This window comes from Phyllostomus hastatus, unplaced genomic scaffold, assembly GCF_019186645.2.
Source record: "Phyllostomus hastatus isolate PE091 unplaced genomic scaffold, TTU_PhHast_1.1 phas_contig_329, whole genome shotgun sequence".
Classification (NCBI taxonomy): Eukaryota; Metazoa; Chordata; class Mammalia; order Chiroptera; family Phyllostomidae; genus Phyllostomus; species Phyllostomus hastatus.
The window spans coordinates 1,230,002-1,244,654 of NW_025333854.1; the positions used below are offsets into that span (position 1 = coordinate 1,230,002).

The 14,653-nt window shown below is 58.9% G+C and overlaps 1 protein-coding gene across 3 annotated transcripts in view; it reads left to right on the top strand.

Annotated features, from left to right (window-relative positions):
• The first annotated feature begins 5,388 nt into the window (after positions 1-5,388).
• The window catches only part of PLPP1 (phospholipid phosphatase 1), a 37,904-nt gene continuing 28,639 nt past the window's right edge, over positions 5,389-14,653 (top strand). For 2 of the 3 annotated variants that reach the window (XM_045839864.1, XM_045839867.1), the window contains exon 1: positions 5,389-5,772. In XM_045839864.1, coding sequence (XP_045695820.1) covers positions 5,715-5,772 — 58 coding nt within the window. In that variant the 5' untranslated portion in view covers positions 5,389-5,714. The remainder of the gene's footprint in view (positions 5,773-14,653) is intronic. The other variant, XM_045839865.1, reaches the window with a different exon arrangement.

The window sequence follows — 14,653 nt, forward strand, 5'->3', positions numbered from 1 at the left end:
GTTGTGGACACAAAAGGAATCAGCAGATGAGAGAAGGGAAAGTTTTATTGATTTCTAAAGCAGATGGTTCCAATTAAAGACCTGGAACTGGATGGCAATCCTATTCAATATTTTTTTTAAAGAAAAATACATGTGATGTCTTTAAGGCTCTAGACGTATTCTAGGCAAGTCACTTCGGTATCGCTGGTGGCACAGAGCTCTAAGAGATGGCTAAAGGGAGAATCCGCGAGCGTCTGAGAGGAAGGAAGTGGCGAGCACCAGGCCAGGTGCGGATTTACCAGGAACCAGCGGTGTCGGGCCGGCCCCCGTCTTCGGCAGATTAGGGAACCGTGGTGGGCACTGGGCTGAGTGGGCGGCAGGGAAGCAGATGGGGACTCACAGGCACCTTGGAAAAAATACGTAGGGTGTTAGATCAGACACGTGCTAGGCAATGGCAACCACGGTTTGTGCAATCTGTAGTCATCACAAGAAGCCTACTAAGAAAACATTGTCTTCCTAAGAAACAACATAAAACCCGGGTCCTCCAAGTGGGACCCTGGAGTTGGGTCCTGGTGGAGAGATTCTTGGGGGAGACGGGTCGCACATCCATGCACCCCTGACTCTGATCACAGAGGTTCACTTTGCCTTTTCTGGTTTTTCACCAAGTCTTGCCAGGCAGTCCCCTGTGTAGGCTGGGGCAAGTGCTGTCGGTCGGCTTGCCCCTCAGTCCCCTCCGGCAAAGCTGAAAAGGGCGTGGGCGACCATCTGGGGGCCATAAACAAGATTTTAGGAAGACAGAAGACACCAAAATGGAAACAAGCATAGAGAAGAACTTGAAACTAAAAAGTCCAGTTTGCAAAATCAGGTTTACTCATCCAGCGTTTGGAGTCCAAAGGTTGTGACTTCCTCTCACTGCTGGAGCCCAGCACTAATTTTGAAAGACTGCCCTCAGCAAGCCGCTGTGTATTTTTAGCCTCTGTCCTGTGCCTCCAGGCACACTCTTTAGCTTGCAAGCTTACCTTCTCGAACCTTCCACCAGTCCTCAATGTGAGTTCCTTGTTTTGCCCCTTTTCCTAACCAAGGGCTTCAGAATGAGCCGTAGGCTTTGGCGCTATGCACAGACATCCTTCTGTCTTCAAAGTCTCCTCTCCGTCCGCATCCATTCAAAAGGGTTTCAAGGGCGAGAAATTCCCTGACATGAGCTCAAGTAAAAGGTTGTCTTCGAACAATGCCACCTGTGACTTCTCAGTCATGGGAATCAGAATACTCTTGAGTCTTGTATTGGTATCGCTCGTGAATGAACGTCTTGTAAGCATTTTTTTCCTTCTTACGCTGAAGGAAATCTGGACGGAGCCAGTTGCTGGTCATTACAGTGACTCGACATTGTAAAGACCCGGGACACTTCCTCTTGTCCTTTTCCTCGTGATCACAAGATGACTGCTGTGGCGCTAACCGTCACATCCATGTTCAAGGAAGGTAGACAGGGAGGCAGTAAAGCCTGTCTTTTCCTTCGCTCAGGAAAGCAAAGCCTTTCACAGGAACCTGTCGAAGACTTCTGCTTCCCATTTGGAGAATTCCGCCACACGGCCGCTCACAAGGGAAGTGAAATCACAAGCCACAAAGTATTGGGGGGCAAAATTACAGTATGAGGAATCAGTGTTTAGGATATATAAAGAGCTTCTGCACTTCGATGAAAATAAGATGCACAACCCCATGGAAAACAGGCAAAAGATGTGACTAGGCAAATGATCAGGAGAGGATACATTTCTGATGAATAAACTGAGGAAAAGATGCCCAGCTCCCTGAGAGATGGGGAAATACAAATTAAGACTACACTGAGATGCACAGGGTACCCACTCAATTAGCAAAAATTAAGAAACCTTCAACATAAGCGTTGATGAGTGAGTGGAGGCCCCCCCCCCACCGGTGTGGGTGGGGTGAAGTGGCACAGCCCCAGGGCAGACGGTCTGAGGGGACCCAGGGAGGTGGGAGCAGGGCGTGCCCCGGGAGACAGGGGCACCCCAGAAGGGAGTCACGGCAGCATTTCTGTACCAGCGGCCGTGGTGACAGCGCCCCAGGCGCTCCCTGTCAGCAGAACGAATCTGATGTGTGCACAGGGCAGACGGACACCCGGTGAGCGAAAAAAACCAAGAGCAGATGGCTGTCTGCGGCATCATGTTTTTAAAAGCTAAAAAACCCATAAATTCTTTAGAGATCCGTGTGCATGTAGCTATGTGTTTTCTCAGGAAGAAATAACAAAGCAAGGAAAAGGTGAACGCGAAACCGCGGGGCGTGGCCATCTCCCCTGACGCGGGACAGGAAGGGCCGAGCACACGCAGGTACGCAGACGCCGTGTGTACTGAGTGCAGCAGTGGATTTGTAGTTGCTCCTTTTATGGTTAGGCGTCCTAACTTCCGTAGATGTTATATATTATATATATTTATGTGTCGAATGTCACATAAAACTTAAGCAAAGTAAGAAACAAACAGCTTTGGCAGTGGGCGTTAAAGGGATTATGGCCTGGCTGGCGTAGCTCCGTGGATTGAGCGTGGGCTGCGAACCAAAGCATCACAGTCTCTAAAAATAAATAAATAAAATATTTTAAGAGAAGGATGACAGTGTACCACAACGTGAAACTTGGTTGGGGGGGCGGTGAGGCAAATGCACTAGGTAACGACACATTTCCATCTGTTACTGTTTGGGTCTAAAAGTGCCACCCGAGTGTAGGAGAAACTGTGTTTGCTTCAGTGCAGGGGGGAGAAAGGACACCGGGACACACACAAACACTCCGAGGGGATGTGCCCTCACTACCGTGCAGACACGGGAGGAGACGAGCGAGGGAGTCGCACCGACGGTGTCGGGTTAGCCGTGCCAGCCGAGGGCCACGGGCAGACGTGCGAACGCAGGTGCGTCTGAAGACAAAGTGAACATGGAGGATCTAGACTAGTCTCCTTTTCAAACTGCTTGGTCACGAAATCAGAGAAAATTAGTTTCAAGGAGAGAGCACGTACCCTTCTCTTCCCTTCGGGGAGACTCCAGGGCTGTTGTTCCCAGGCCCTCTCTGCCTTTGTCCGACGCATGCGTCAGGGGGAGAATCCGGGCCCACGGACAGGCTTTGCTAAGCACGTAAGAAAGGTCCCACACCCAGTCTGGGGACACGCGGGCGCCTGCCCCCACAGGTGCTCACGGTGTCCCTGTCCAGTTAGTGTCCCCTCTTTCCTAGTGTCACCCTCACTTCAAGGTTATTTCACTCGTGCTCAGTTCCAGAGGTCACACAAGCATCCAGTCAGGACAACATACGCAGCAAATAGACCAACGCTCCCTCCAAAAACAGACATAAACTCCCACCCGGAAACAAAGTGACATTTCTCAGTCAATCTCTCTTCAGCTGAAGACTTAATTGCTTGTAATTTGAACAGATCACAGATCCCCCCCTTTTAAAAAAGATTCTATTTATTTATTTTTAGGGAGAGGGGAAGGGAGGAAAAAAGAGAAGGAGTGAAGCATCAATGTGTGGTTGCCTCTTGAGCACCCCCTACTGGGGAGCTGGCCCACAACCCAGACATATGCCCTGACTGGGAATTGAACTGGTGATGCTTTGGTTTGCAGGCCTGTGCTCAATCCACTGAGCCATGCCAGCCAGGACACTAAATCACAGAATATGACTTCATATGTCTCAGGGGACCTTATTTTGTTAATTCATTATTGAAGCTGTTACGTGTAACTCCTCCTAAGGGCAAGAAATCTGTTAATATATCAACTATTGATGTTCTTTACTTTCTTCTCACCTCAGTAGTAATTGTCGGTGTGGGAGAACGACAGGAAAGACCAACGTAGGTATCACCGTCCTAGAGAGTGTCTCCAGAGCTCCCAGGTAAAATCCCCACCCCTCCTTGGGTGCCTGCTGTGCACCCTCCCCCTTCATCCCAGTATTTATACAGGCCCGTCTTTCCGACTCGGGAGCCGACTGCTGGAGGGTACCCACCCTGCCTGCGCTCCAGCCCCTCCGCAGCTGTGCGGTGGGTCTCATCCCCGCTGCAGGCTCAGTGTAGAAGGAATGTAGAAGGAATGAAGGGATGAGTGAAGAAACAATGAACAGGCACATGTGAACCAATACGGGCTTCCTTTTGAAAAAGTATTTCAAAAGTGAATGTTCCTTTCAAAAGTTGTTTAGATAAAGCACTGCCCCTGGATTATGTCTGGTCCCCAGTCTCAATGAATGTTTTTTGAATGAATACTGAATACTTGAGAGGCCACAAGTAATTTCAATTTCTTGTGGCCTTCCAATCTGGGGGCCTTTTAATCTGGAAGTCAGAGAAGCCACAGAATAAACTAAGGCATTATCTCTCAGGTATAAATCGTTTAAAGCTTTTAAAAGATAAAAATAAAAAGTGAAATCCTACATTCACAGTCCTTTTAAAGGAAAACTTGCTTCTTCGAATACATTTTTTTGGTTGTGGGGATCACGTAGTACTCTTAGACCCCCCCCCCCCAGGATAACATTATTTATCTCTCCATTGATTTTATTTTAGAAGTATTTTGCAAGAAAAGTTTTAGAGGTAGTAATTACAGCTTTCGATTTGCATGAGAAGATGGAGCAAGGAGGAAAGACACTGATCTCTAACACCTAGAGAGGGCTGAACCTTCTATGAAACACCCGCCCATTACTTTCCCCAGACTTCACCGGCCCCTGACTACAACATAGAACGGGGATATTCGGCATCCAGTTTTACAGGTTGGGAAGCCGAGATGACTAAACCTCAGCTGGAGTCCTCCCGAGTCGGGGTGAGAGGGGAGCTGCCTGCTGTTGAAAGAGAGTAGGTGACACTTGTTCCCGTGGTAGGAGCGGCTTTTGCAAGTACAAGCCCACGGCAGCAGAGGAGCCGCGCTCCGCTCCGCATACCGCAGCACAGCTGAGGGCCAGTGGGTGGAAAATTACCGCCCGGAGCAGTAAGGGCGGGGGCGCGTTACTTAGGGCAGGCCGTGGGCTGGTCTACCAAAGCTGGAGGATGAGAAATCGGATCCCTTATCAGAGGCAACGAGGCCGCAAGGGACGGTTTCGCAGGTTCCGGGCCGGGCTTGCAGGCCCAGGTGTAGGCCTAGGTGATTCGAGGGCTCGGAGACGGAGGGAGGGTCTTCGTCAGTGCCTAGCCGTGGAGGAGAGCCGGCGGCAGCCGGGGCTCCGGGGTCCTGCCGGGGTCCGAGGTCTCCCTACCAAGCAGCAAACCCCCGCAGCTGGTGCGCGGGTCACGGCGCCGCGGTCCCGCCCGCCCCGGAGACGCCCCCAGGCTCCACCCAGCCACCGCGCATCCTGCTTCTGGGGCGGCCCCCGCGAGCCGGGCGGGGCGGCGGGCACTGATTGGCGGAGCGCCCCTGAGTGGCGCCCCGCGGGCCCGCCCCCGCCGCGCCCGCTCAGCCGGGGAGGCAGCGCGCCGCTGCCGGTCCCGTGCTGCGCCGCCCCTTCCCAGCGCTCCCCATCCTTAAAGCTCGAGCGCGGGCGCCCCGCCTGTTGGAGAGGGCGCTGCGATCCGGGCGGTGAGCCGCGGGGCGGGCCGGGCCGGCGGAGAGCGTCCGAGGAGTGTCGGCCCCGACCCGGAGGTTGCGGCGCTGTGGGGGAGGGTCCGGCGCCATAGCTGCCGTCCGACCGCCACCCGCCCGCCCGGTTCGCCCTCGGCGGCTGCCCGGCCGGGACTCGTGCGTGAATCGGCGCGCTGTCCGCCGCCCGGGCCGCGACCATGTTCGACCGGACGCGGCTGCCGTACGTGGCCCTGGATCTGCTGTGCGTGCTGCTGGGTACGTCCGCGCCGCCCCCCTCCGCCGCCGCCGCCGCCGCCGGGACCCCGCTTGGGGCTGCGCCCCGCCCCCCGCCCGCTTCTTCGCGCCCGCCCGTCCGCGCCCGCCCGGCCCGCCGCGCCCGCTGCTGCCCCCGGCGTAGGGTGCCCTCGGCCCTGCGGCTTCGGGAGCGACCGGAGTCGCGGGCTGCAGCCCCGGGGCGGGGGGTCCCGCAGACAGGCGCCGCTGCCCGCTTTATCTCCCTGCTGGGAAGCAGTTTAATTTTCCGACTATAAAAGGCCAGAACGCTCCTAATTAGAAGGTGTTACCAGGTTGTAAATTGTCAGGTTGCGAGGGGGTGAGGGTGCCAGGTTTCTGCCCCGAGGTCTGCAGAAGCTTGCTTTTGCTTTTTCTTTGGGGGGTGGGGGGGCACCCCGAACTGCCGCTGCTCCTCCGCGCGCCCCTCGCCTGCGCGGCGCGGCTCGGCTCTGCTGTGACAGCCCTGGCGCGGCGTCGCCCTGACGCGAGCGCTCAGCCCCGGCTCGCCCGCGGCTCCTTGGCCTGGACGAGACGGAGCTGGAGGCATCCGAACCAGCGATGGGCGTTGGAGGGAGGCACTTGCACCTTTTAAAATACACAGTGTTGTTAAGGCAGGGCGTTGTGAACTCCGTACACGCGTGGGAACCGCGATAAGACCCGCCGGAGGGCTGGGTAGCCCTGCCTCCGTGTGGGTATCGGCGCCACGGCCCCGGCAGCGTCCCAGGCCGCAGCCCGGTGACTCGGGAGCAGTCCAGTGCGGGACTGCGTGGGGGCTCGGGGTCTGCGGGGGCTCCGGGCCTGCGGGGCTCGGGGTCTGCGGGGGGCCCCCGTGGTGGCAGGGAACCCCGGGATCAGCGCAGTCTCGCGCTCCTGCCTCACCCCTGCCCCCTCCGGGCTCCAAGTCTTGCTGAAGACCCATGCTTTCGGTGACCTGGTGTTTGTGGACGGAGATTCCCTTTCGGTTATTTTTATTGTGAAACATTTTTATTGTTTACCGAGACACTTTCTGTATTGTTCCGCAGGCAGTGAAGGCTAGGAATTCAGGTCAGGGAAGGGAAACGCAATTTTGGAGCACCGTTTTTATAGAAACACAGGTCACAAGTGATCGCTTCAGATGTCAGGACCTATTAATAATGCTATTGAAACATATTCAAATTTCCTTATTTTCCACAGGAAGCTTACCTTTGCATTTTGGCGTGTGCTCAGTGTTGCCAGGCTTCGCTCACATTTTCACCAAGGAAGAGGGCCGTGCTGGGTCAGAGGTGATTTGGTTACACTGCCGTTCGGCCAGAATTTCCCCTTTTCCTGCCCTGTGGGAGGTCGTCACTTACAAAGCAAACATCATGTTTCTCTGAGCCCAGCACTGTCTTGCCTGACAAATGAGACTTCATCACACTCTGAGGGAGCCGAAGCTAACGGGACGACGCAGGCCGCGGCAGATGGGCTGCGTGTTTGCCTTTTAAGTGGACGTGGGGCGCAGTGCGGGGTCAGGGGTCACAGCTTCCTCTAGTCTGGGTTGTCACCCAGGCGCCGGCGTCGTTGGCCTTCAGAGGGGACCTGAGAGGCACAGGGTTTCTATCAAGGCGACAACATTGTGCTTCGGGTTTTAAACGTCCTGGATGGTTGTGGAAAGAGCTTGTTTTGGGGATTTATCAATTGAGTATGTTTTCGGAAAAGAAAGGTGATCTATTCGAAACACGTTTCATCTGCTTTTCTATTATTGGAGTTTTCTAGTTTTTAAAGTGGTAACTCAATGTATTGTGACGATGAGACCCAAATTCCCCTTTTCTAACTGTGAAATGAAGCACTGGCCTACTTCAGTTGGGTAATAAGATGCCCGCACAGGTAAGAGCATCAGCTCTGTTACAGACAGCAGTTGGGGGGGGGGGGCGGGCGGGGCGCAGTGATGCCATAGAGGCAGAATCTTCCCGTGCTGTGTTTTGGAAGACGGCGTGTTTTTTTTATAGCAAGCTCACCTTTCTAGTGCAGTCCAAGTCATTTTAAATTTATTTTTATTCACCTTCCTGGCAGCCCAAAGTCACGGTAGCAGAAAGAGGGTTACCAAGCTGGCATTAACTTTCTCCGCGGAGAGCTGCAGGTGAGAGTTGACTGCTCCAGCAGAAAGATGATTAAGCACTCCGCGAGTACAGGGTTATGTGAGAGTGACTCATAATTATAATGTAAACATGTTCCAGGTCCTGATAATAGCCACCCAGCATCAAACAGTGTATCCATTTTAACAGGACAGTGCTGCGTGAGTCACGTGGCTGCTTTATAGTTTTATGGAGGGTGGTGTCTGCCCAGGCGGCCGCGGAGCAGATCGGCACTCGCACCTGCACGCCAACACTGTCGCCCCTGTGGCCGTGAACTCCTCCCTGCGACGCCCCCGGACTCTCAGTGCCCTTGGTAGGGCTGGTGGGTTGTCGGAAAAGGAGTGAGACTCTCCAGAGAGGACGCGCTAGGTCTCCTCCCGGAGCCGAGCACCGTCTGGCCGCCTTCCTCTGGCCCCTTGAGGGTGAGCTCTGTCGGAAAGGCCGTGGCGTTCGGAGCGTAGGAGGAAGCTGCCCTGGGTCTCCCCAGGGCGGGGCCAGGCCCTGCACGAAGCTTGTTGCTGTTCAGCCGCCGAGGGTCGTTCCGGGTTTTATCCACCGTGGCTTCAGGCTGCCTGCCAAGGGACCCCGAGTCCACTGATGGGCTCAGGGCACGCCGACTGAAGGCTGCCCCCTGGCCGGGTCCCGGAGGTGGTGGGGACACGAAGGTGGGTGGGGAAGCCCCGCCCTGAATCAGCTCAGGGTCTAGTGCGGGAGACGCCGCCCAGAGGCTAGGGTCCATCGCGATAAGGAGGCTAGTGGAGGTCTGGACCGGGTGCCCTTTGAGTGTGGAGAAGGGAGTGGTCTCAGGGACGGGGCCGTGTAGATAAGCGGGCGTCTGTTTACTGTTAGAGATGCAGCAATGACCACAGTGGCCTGGAGTTCCTTTCAGAGTCTTCCTGTCCCTGTCCCAGGCTGATAGAGGGCGGCAGGAGCTCAGGTGAGCACCTGTGACTTCGCGGGGGGCCGCCCGTGCTGTCCAGATTTGGTGGGACTGGCAAACCGCTGGTGGGCCTGTGTTTTGCGGGGTGGCAGGCACTTAGAATGCCCTCCCGTGCCCTCCAGATCATTGCCCTCTCCCCTGCCCTGCTCTGCGCTCTGGGAAGTGACTTCCATGGGCTGTGGCGGCTGAGCTCCTGCTCTCAGGTGCCTGGTTGGCCGTGGCCGACGGGACGTGAGCGGGAGGCCTGGCCTGCCGCTGGTGTGGTCGCCGGAGCTGCTCAGCGTTTTGTGACCGGGTCACTCCTTCTGTTCCGTGGCCCCTGCGCCCGCCAGCTCCAGGTACAGGTCTTCCTGGGTTCTGGTAACCCCCTTCGCCGCCCGAAGGCCTGGAGGGGGCGGTGCTTCCTGGTCCGGCCGCCGGGGCCTGTTCCACCTCCCTGGCGGTCCCCCCGACGCCCCGCCTCTGCCTGGGAGGACAGTGCCTCCGCTGAGTCCCCTTGAACGCCCGATGGGAGGCGCTGCTCTTCCGCCTGGACTCCACGGACCGTCCTCACGTGCGTCCAGGACAGATCAGATCGGAGGTGGCTTCCCTCCCTGCGCTCGCCGCCGCCGCCGCCCGTGACGGCCGGTGCAGACGGGGACTCGTGGCCTCGGCGTGGGCTTGCCGGGCAGGGAGGGGTCCTGGTGTCCCGGCGTGCTCCCGGGGCGGTGTCGCCGCTCTGGCGGGTCGAAGCCCGCCGTCGGAGCAGGAAACCTTGGCGGCGAGTGTGAACCACGAGGTGGTTGTGGGATCCTGTCCCTTGCGCTTCCCTGGCGGTTATCACCGGGACGCTGACACCGCTCTGCCCCTGCGGGGTTGTCGTCCCCGAGGAGCGGTGTCCTGCCTGACCCTCCATCACCTCCTCCTCCGGGGAGGACACCCAGTGTGTAGTGAGAGGGCCACGTGCTCACTGCTCTCAGCACTTATGCCCTTCCTTGTCTCCTGACACTCACCGATTCCAGCACACGTCCTCGAGGACGTGTTTGTTTCGTACTCAGTACGTCTGTGCGCTGGTGAGGGACTGAAGATAACAGTAAGTAAGTAAGTGCAGACGGTCCCCTGTTTAGGACAGTTCGATTTGTTCTATTTATTTTTTAAGATTTTATTGATTTATTTTTCAGCGAGAGGGGAAGGGAGGGAGAGAAACATCCATCAGTTGCTTCGGGCCACCTGGGGACCTGGCCTGAAACCCAGGCCTGTGCCCTGACTGGGAATCGAACTGGCGACTGTTTGGTTCTCAGGTCAGTGCTCCGACCACTGAGCCACCCCAGCCAGGGCTTTTTTTCTTTTTGGACCTGACAGTGGCGTGAAGGTGATACACATTCAATGGAAACCACACACGGCATGTTAACTTTTGATCCTTTCCCGGCCTCCGGTGTCGTGGGAGGCCACATGGCACCCTGGCGATGCCGGGCACAGCAGCAGCCTGGTGGCCGGCCTTGGGGGGCGAGGGCAGGTGGGCTGCGGCGTTCCTGCCTCGGGTGGACTTCAAGGTGCTGGTCCAGCTCTGGGCGGGTGCGAGCGTTCTGAGCAGGTTCAGGGAGGGCCCGGCTGAGCCGGGACGTGCGGGGGGTGAGGTGGAGCACGTGCGCTGCGGCTCGCAGGGGTATGTGGGGGCCGAACCCCACTGGGAGTCCAGGGGCGTCCCTCGGGAGAGAGGAGAGGAGGACCCCGTGCCCGTCCCCACCCAGACCCCTTCGCTTCTGAGCGAGGCCGGCTGGGCTGCTTCCCTGTCCTCCCAGCCGCAGAGCAGGGGAGGAGTCTCCCAGAGGGAGCCAGCATTTGTCAGACCTGGCACGTGCTGGGGTCAGGCTGCAGCCCTGCTGCAGGCCGGGCGTTCTCTGCCGGTGAGTGGCCGGCCCGGAGCGAAAGCAGAGGCCCGAGGAAGCTGCCGCTCCCCTGCTGTTGCCGCCGCACGGCTGGGTTTCCACGCGGTTTAGCTCGCTTGGAAGAGAGATGGCAGTGTTTGGGGGTGTTCCCCCACGGCCGTTAGGAACTGTAAATCCCTCGTGCTCTCTCTGAGTTGCCGCCGTCGGAAACGCCTGTGCGCGTGACGACTCTGGACCGATCTCTCTCCTGCTTAGTCATCTTGGTGAGCGAGCTGCACCAGGATTCCCTGCGTGCGTGCGGCTGCTCTGGGGCGCCGTCCTGGTTCTCTGGGGCCGGGAATCGGGGCCAGGCTGCCACTGTGCACCCTGCTGGAAAAGACCGGAGTTAGCAGAAAGTCGCTGAGCTCCAGGTTTCCAGGGGATCAGTTAACGCCGAGTTTGGGTTTTGTGGGAGGGATTTGGAATGGTGATTGCCTGCTCCCTCCTCGTGTAGGTGGCGCGGTGCGGCCCCCGGGGGATGGAAACGCGCGGTGCTGGGGATGCGCCGGTCCGGGCTCCGCGGGCCTTGTCTCTGTTCTGTTCAGAAGCAGCCTGCGTCACGTGGATGAGTCGGAGGGGTGCCGACTCCTGGCCTCCTGCCCCGCTGCTGTCCCTCTTCGCCTTGTTTTCATGACTGCCCCCACAACCCCTGCACTCTCTCCTGCTCCCACCTTCCCCTCGGCCTTCTCGCTGCCCAGGGTCAGAGCCCAGAAGACAGAGTCGTTTTTGCGTAACAGACTGGCCTGGCACTGGGAAGGGCTTGTTCTCTCTAAACGCACGCTTTTCCTGAAAACGTCAGCGAGGCCGCCTGGTGATGGACTCGGGGCTCCCTTCCCAGCCCCCGCACTCACCCGCTGTGGGACGGCAGTCCGCCTCCTCCCCGTGCCTCAGCTTCCTCGGTTGTGTTGTGGTGTAAATACCGACCCCGCGTGGTGGTATCGAATGAGTCCATGCGGGAAGGGCTCAGAGCAGCGTGTTGTGCTCATGCGTGATGCGTGTTTGTCAAATAAAGTTAGTTCTCTAGCACCCTGCCAGCCGTAACCTCGTGATTATTTCATTAGAAGTAACGTCAGCCGGCTTTGTGCCGGGAACAGACACACTCACACGCCCGGGAGCATTTCCCGGGAGCATTTCCCGGGAGCATTTCCCGTGAGCGGCCGCGGCAAGCTTCGAGGCTGGCAGAGCCTCTCGCAGCGGCGGTGTTTGTCCGCCCCGTGTAGGGCCACACGCGGGCGCGACCTCCAGGTCGTGGTGACCTTGCTCGGGGGGCAGTCGGTGTGGGCGTGGCTGCGCGCTCCATCGCCGACTCTGTACGCGCTGCCCAGGCTTTGGAGATGGTTGCGCCCCGCGTGAAAAACGGGCTTCACGTTCCTAAGAGTTTGGAGGGACCTTAGTTGTGCGTCCTCATTTGTGTAAATTCTATTAATTTGACTTTTCTCTGCAATTAAGCAGCCAGCACAGGAAAACCACCTACTGTGTAACTGTAACCCCTCTCTTACCACCCCTCCCCCCACCCCCCTTGTTTCTCCGGTCAGGTGCTTGCTTGGATGTGCGTCGTTCTGTGTTTCGATGTGTGAGCACAGCGTCCTGTTTTTAAAATGCTGATTTTGCTTCAGCTTTCACTTCCTTCCTTATGAAACCCCCGCTCCGTGCTTACTGCAGTGCTGGGAGCTGTCAGTGCCCCTGGGGAAGGTGACAGGGTCCCCGTGCTGACCTGTGGGACAGCCGCAGGCGTCTGCAGGTGCTGTGAAAAAACGAAGGCCGGCTAGGAGAGAGTGAGGCATTGTGGGGTGGCACCTCGGGAGGGCTTCTCGGAGGAGGAGGCGTTTGAACTGAGACTTCAGGATGAAGCTGGAGAGGATGGGTCCAGGCACGGGGCGGGGGGCCACGGGCGCTCCGTCACGGAAGAGAGGCCAGTGCGGCTGGAGTGCGGTGTGCACCCAGGGTCTTCTCCGCAGTCAGTTCTGTACCTTGCTTTCAGGGTCAGCGTGGGTGGTGGTGACTGGTGGTTCCGTGCTCCTTGGACGGCGCCGGGCGACCGGGTGGGTTCCGCGGGTGGTAGAGCGGTCGGGAATCCCTGCCGATGGGAACCAGGTGAGGGGTGGTGTGGTCAGGAGCGGGGAACTGCGTTTCTGAGGGTCGTGACTTTGGAAGGCAGAGGGGCTGGGATTCGGGAAAGACCGCCGTGAATGGAGAGGGCGCGGAAAGTTAATGGGCTGTGAAGGCAGTGGTTACGTCGGGCGGCCTGAAGGTTTACGCTCGACCCTCCCCTTCTGTACGAAGGGGCTGCGGAGTCGGTCTCGGCTCACTGTGTTCGAGCGTGTGTCTGCTCTCTCCGGGAGGCGCCTGGATTTCTGCCGCTCACACTCCCAGTAACTCCTGAGAGGTTGCCAGGAGGGAGATCAGGCAGGGAGATGAGAACTCATTCGTCCTGTTCAGTGACATGCCCACGGACCTTGTCTTCCAATAGCATGGCTGCTGCAGGCGTCCCCGCACCGGGAGGCGAGACTTTTGTCCTCGGCACCGACCGGAGGGAGTCACGTGAGCAGCGAGCGCAGCCACCTTCCGCGGCTCCTTCCAGCAGATGCAGGGAGCGCCTCGAGGGGCAGCGCTCAGCTGTCACTGCTTGGAAATGTTTCCAGGGTGTGGCGCCCGGGAAAATGACATATAGGAAGTGTGTAGCGGATGAGCTCTTGAGATAATTGGCAGCTTGCTCGGCCAGGTTCTGCCGGCCTTTTGGCTCCCTGACGTCAGCAGGGAGGGAGGCGGGCGGGGCCTGAGCAGGGGGGAGCACCGCCACTCCCCGAATGCCTGCGGGAGCCTCCCGCAGCCGTCGGCGGACTCTGCAGGCACCAGCCGCCCTCGGCGCCCTCAGCCTGGGCGCGCAGAAGGGGCGGGGAAGGGAAGCAGAACCCGTGGACCGCAGGTGGCTCCTCGCTTGCTGCGGAAGACAGCCTCGTGAGAAGCGAGGCCCGTGCGGCTCGTCGAGGGCCTGGCATGTCACGGCGCGGAGGTCACGGACAGCCAGGGAGACGGGCCTTGTAAGGGGAGGTGGGCGGGTGTTTCCGTGACGTCGACCTGCACTTCAAGGTGACCTCTGCGGAGAGCACTGCTTTCCCGCGGCCGCGGGGAGGACGCCGCCCTGGCCGGTGCAGAGTTCCGAAGACAAGCCCCAGGGCCCACGGAACCCAGGGGTGTTACCGGGGAGGAGGGACTGGGGGCGGCACACGGAGGCGCCCGGGTCTTTGCCGCAGGGGCCGTCGGCGGTGAGCCCGAGCCCGCCGCCCTCCTGGGGCGTGAGCTCTGGCTCCACCGGTCACTCCTCGTGGGGTGGCGGTGTCCTCGTTAGTGAGGACGCAGACGGCGGCCCCGGGGCCCTCGGGACCCCGGGGGGGAGGCGGTGTGCGAGGCCGTGCTAGTGCTGGTCGTCATCGTGGTCGTCCGGTTCAGGGAGCCGCCCGGCGCCACCGCCCCGTCCCGCCCCGCCCGCAGTTTGACTCCGACCGTCTCTCGCTGGCGGTTTTCTTTGGAACACGGTTTAGTGTGGTTCTAGCTTCCGTTCAAACGGCGCTTGGAATCGGAACCGGAACCCGGCGGGTGTTTCCGTTTCTCGTGCCCAGCTCCCTGTAAGAAATACCTCGATGGCTTCCCGCCCATTTCCCTCCTCCGGAAGCAGACGCCTCGGTCCCACCTGCGGATTGATTTCACCTGCAGGTGAGCACGGCGCCTGGGAAAGGAGCGCCGGCGGTGGGCGGGGCCGGCGGTGGGCGGGGACAGCGGAGCGTGCACAGGCATGGGCGGGGCGTGCCGGGTGGGCGGGGCGTGCGGGGTGGGCGGGGTGGGCGGGGCGGAGCGGTGCCGGGCGGCTCTCAGCTCCCCCCTCTTAGCTCCCAGCGGAGCAGGTTCTGCTTCTGGGGTGGAGG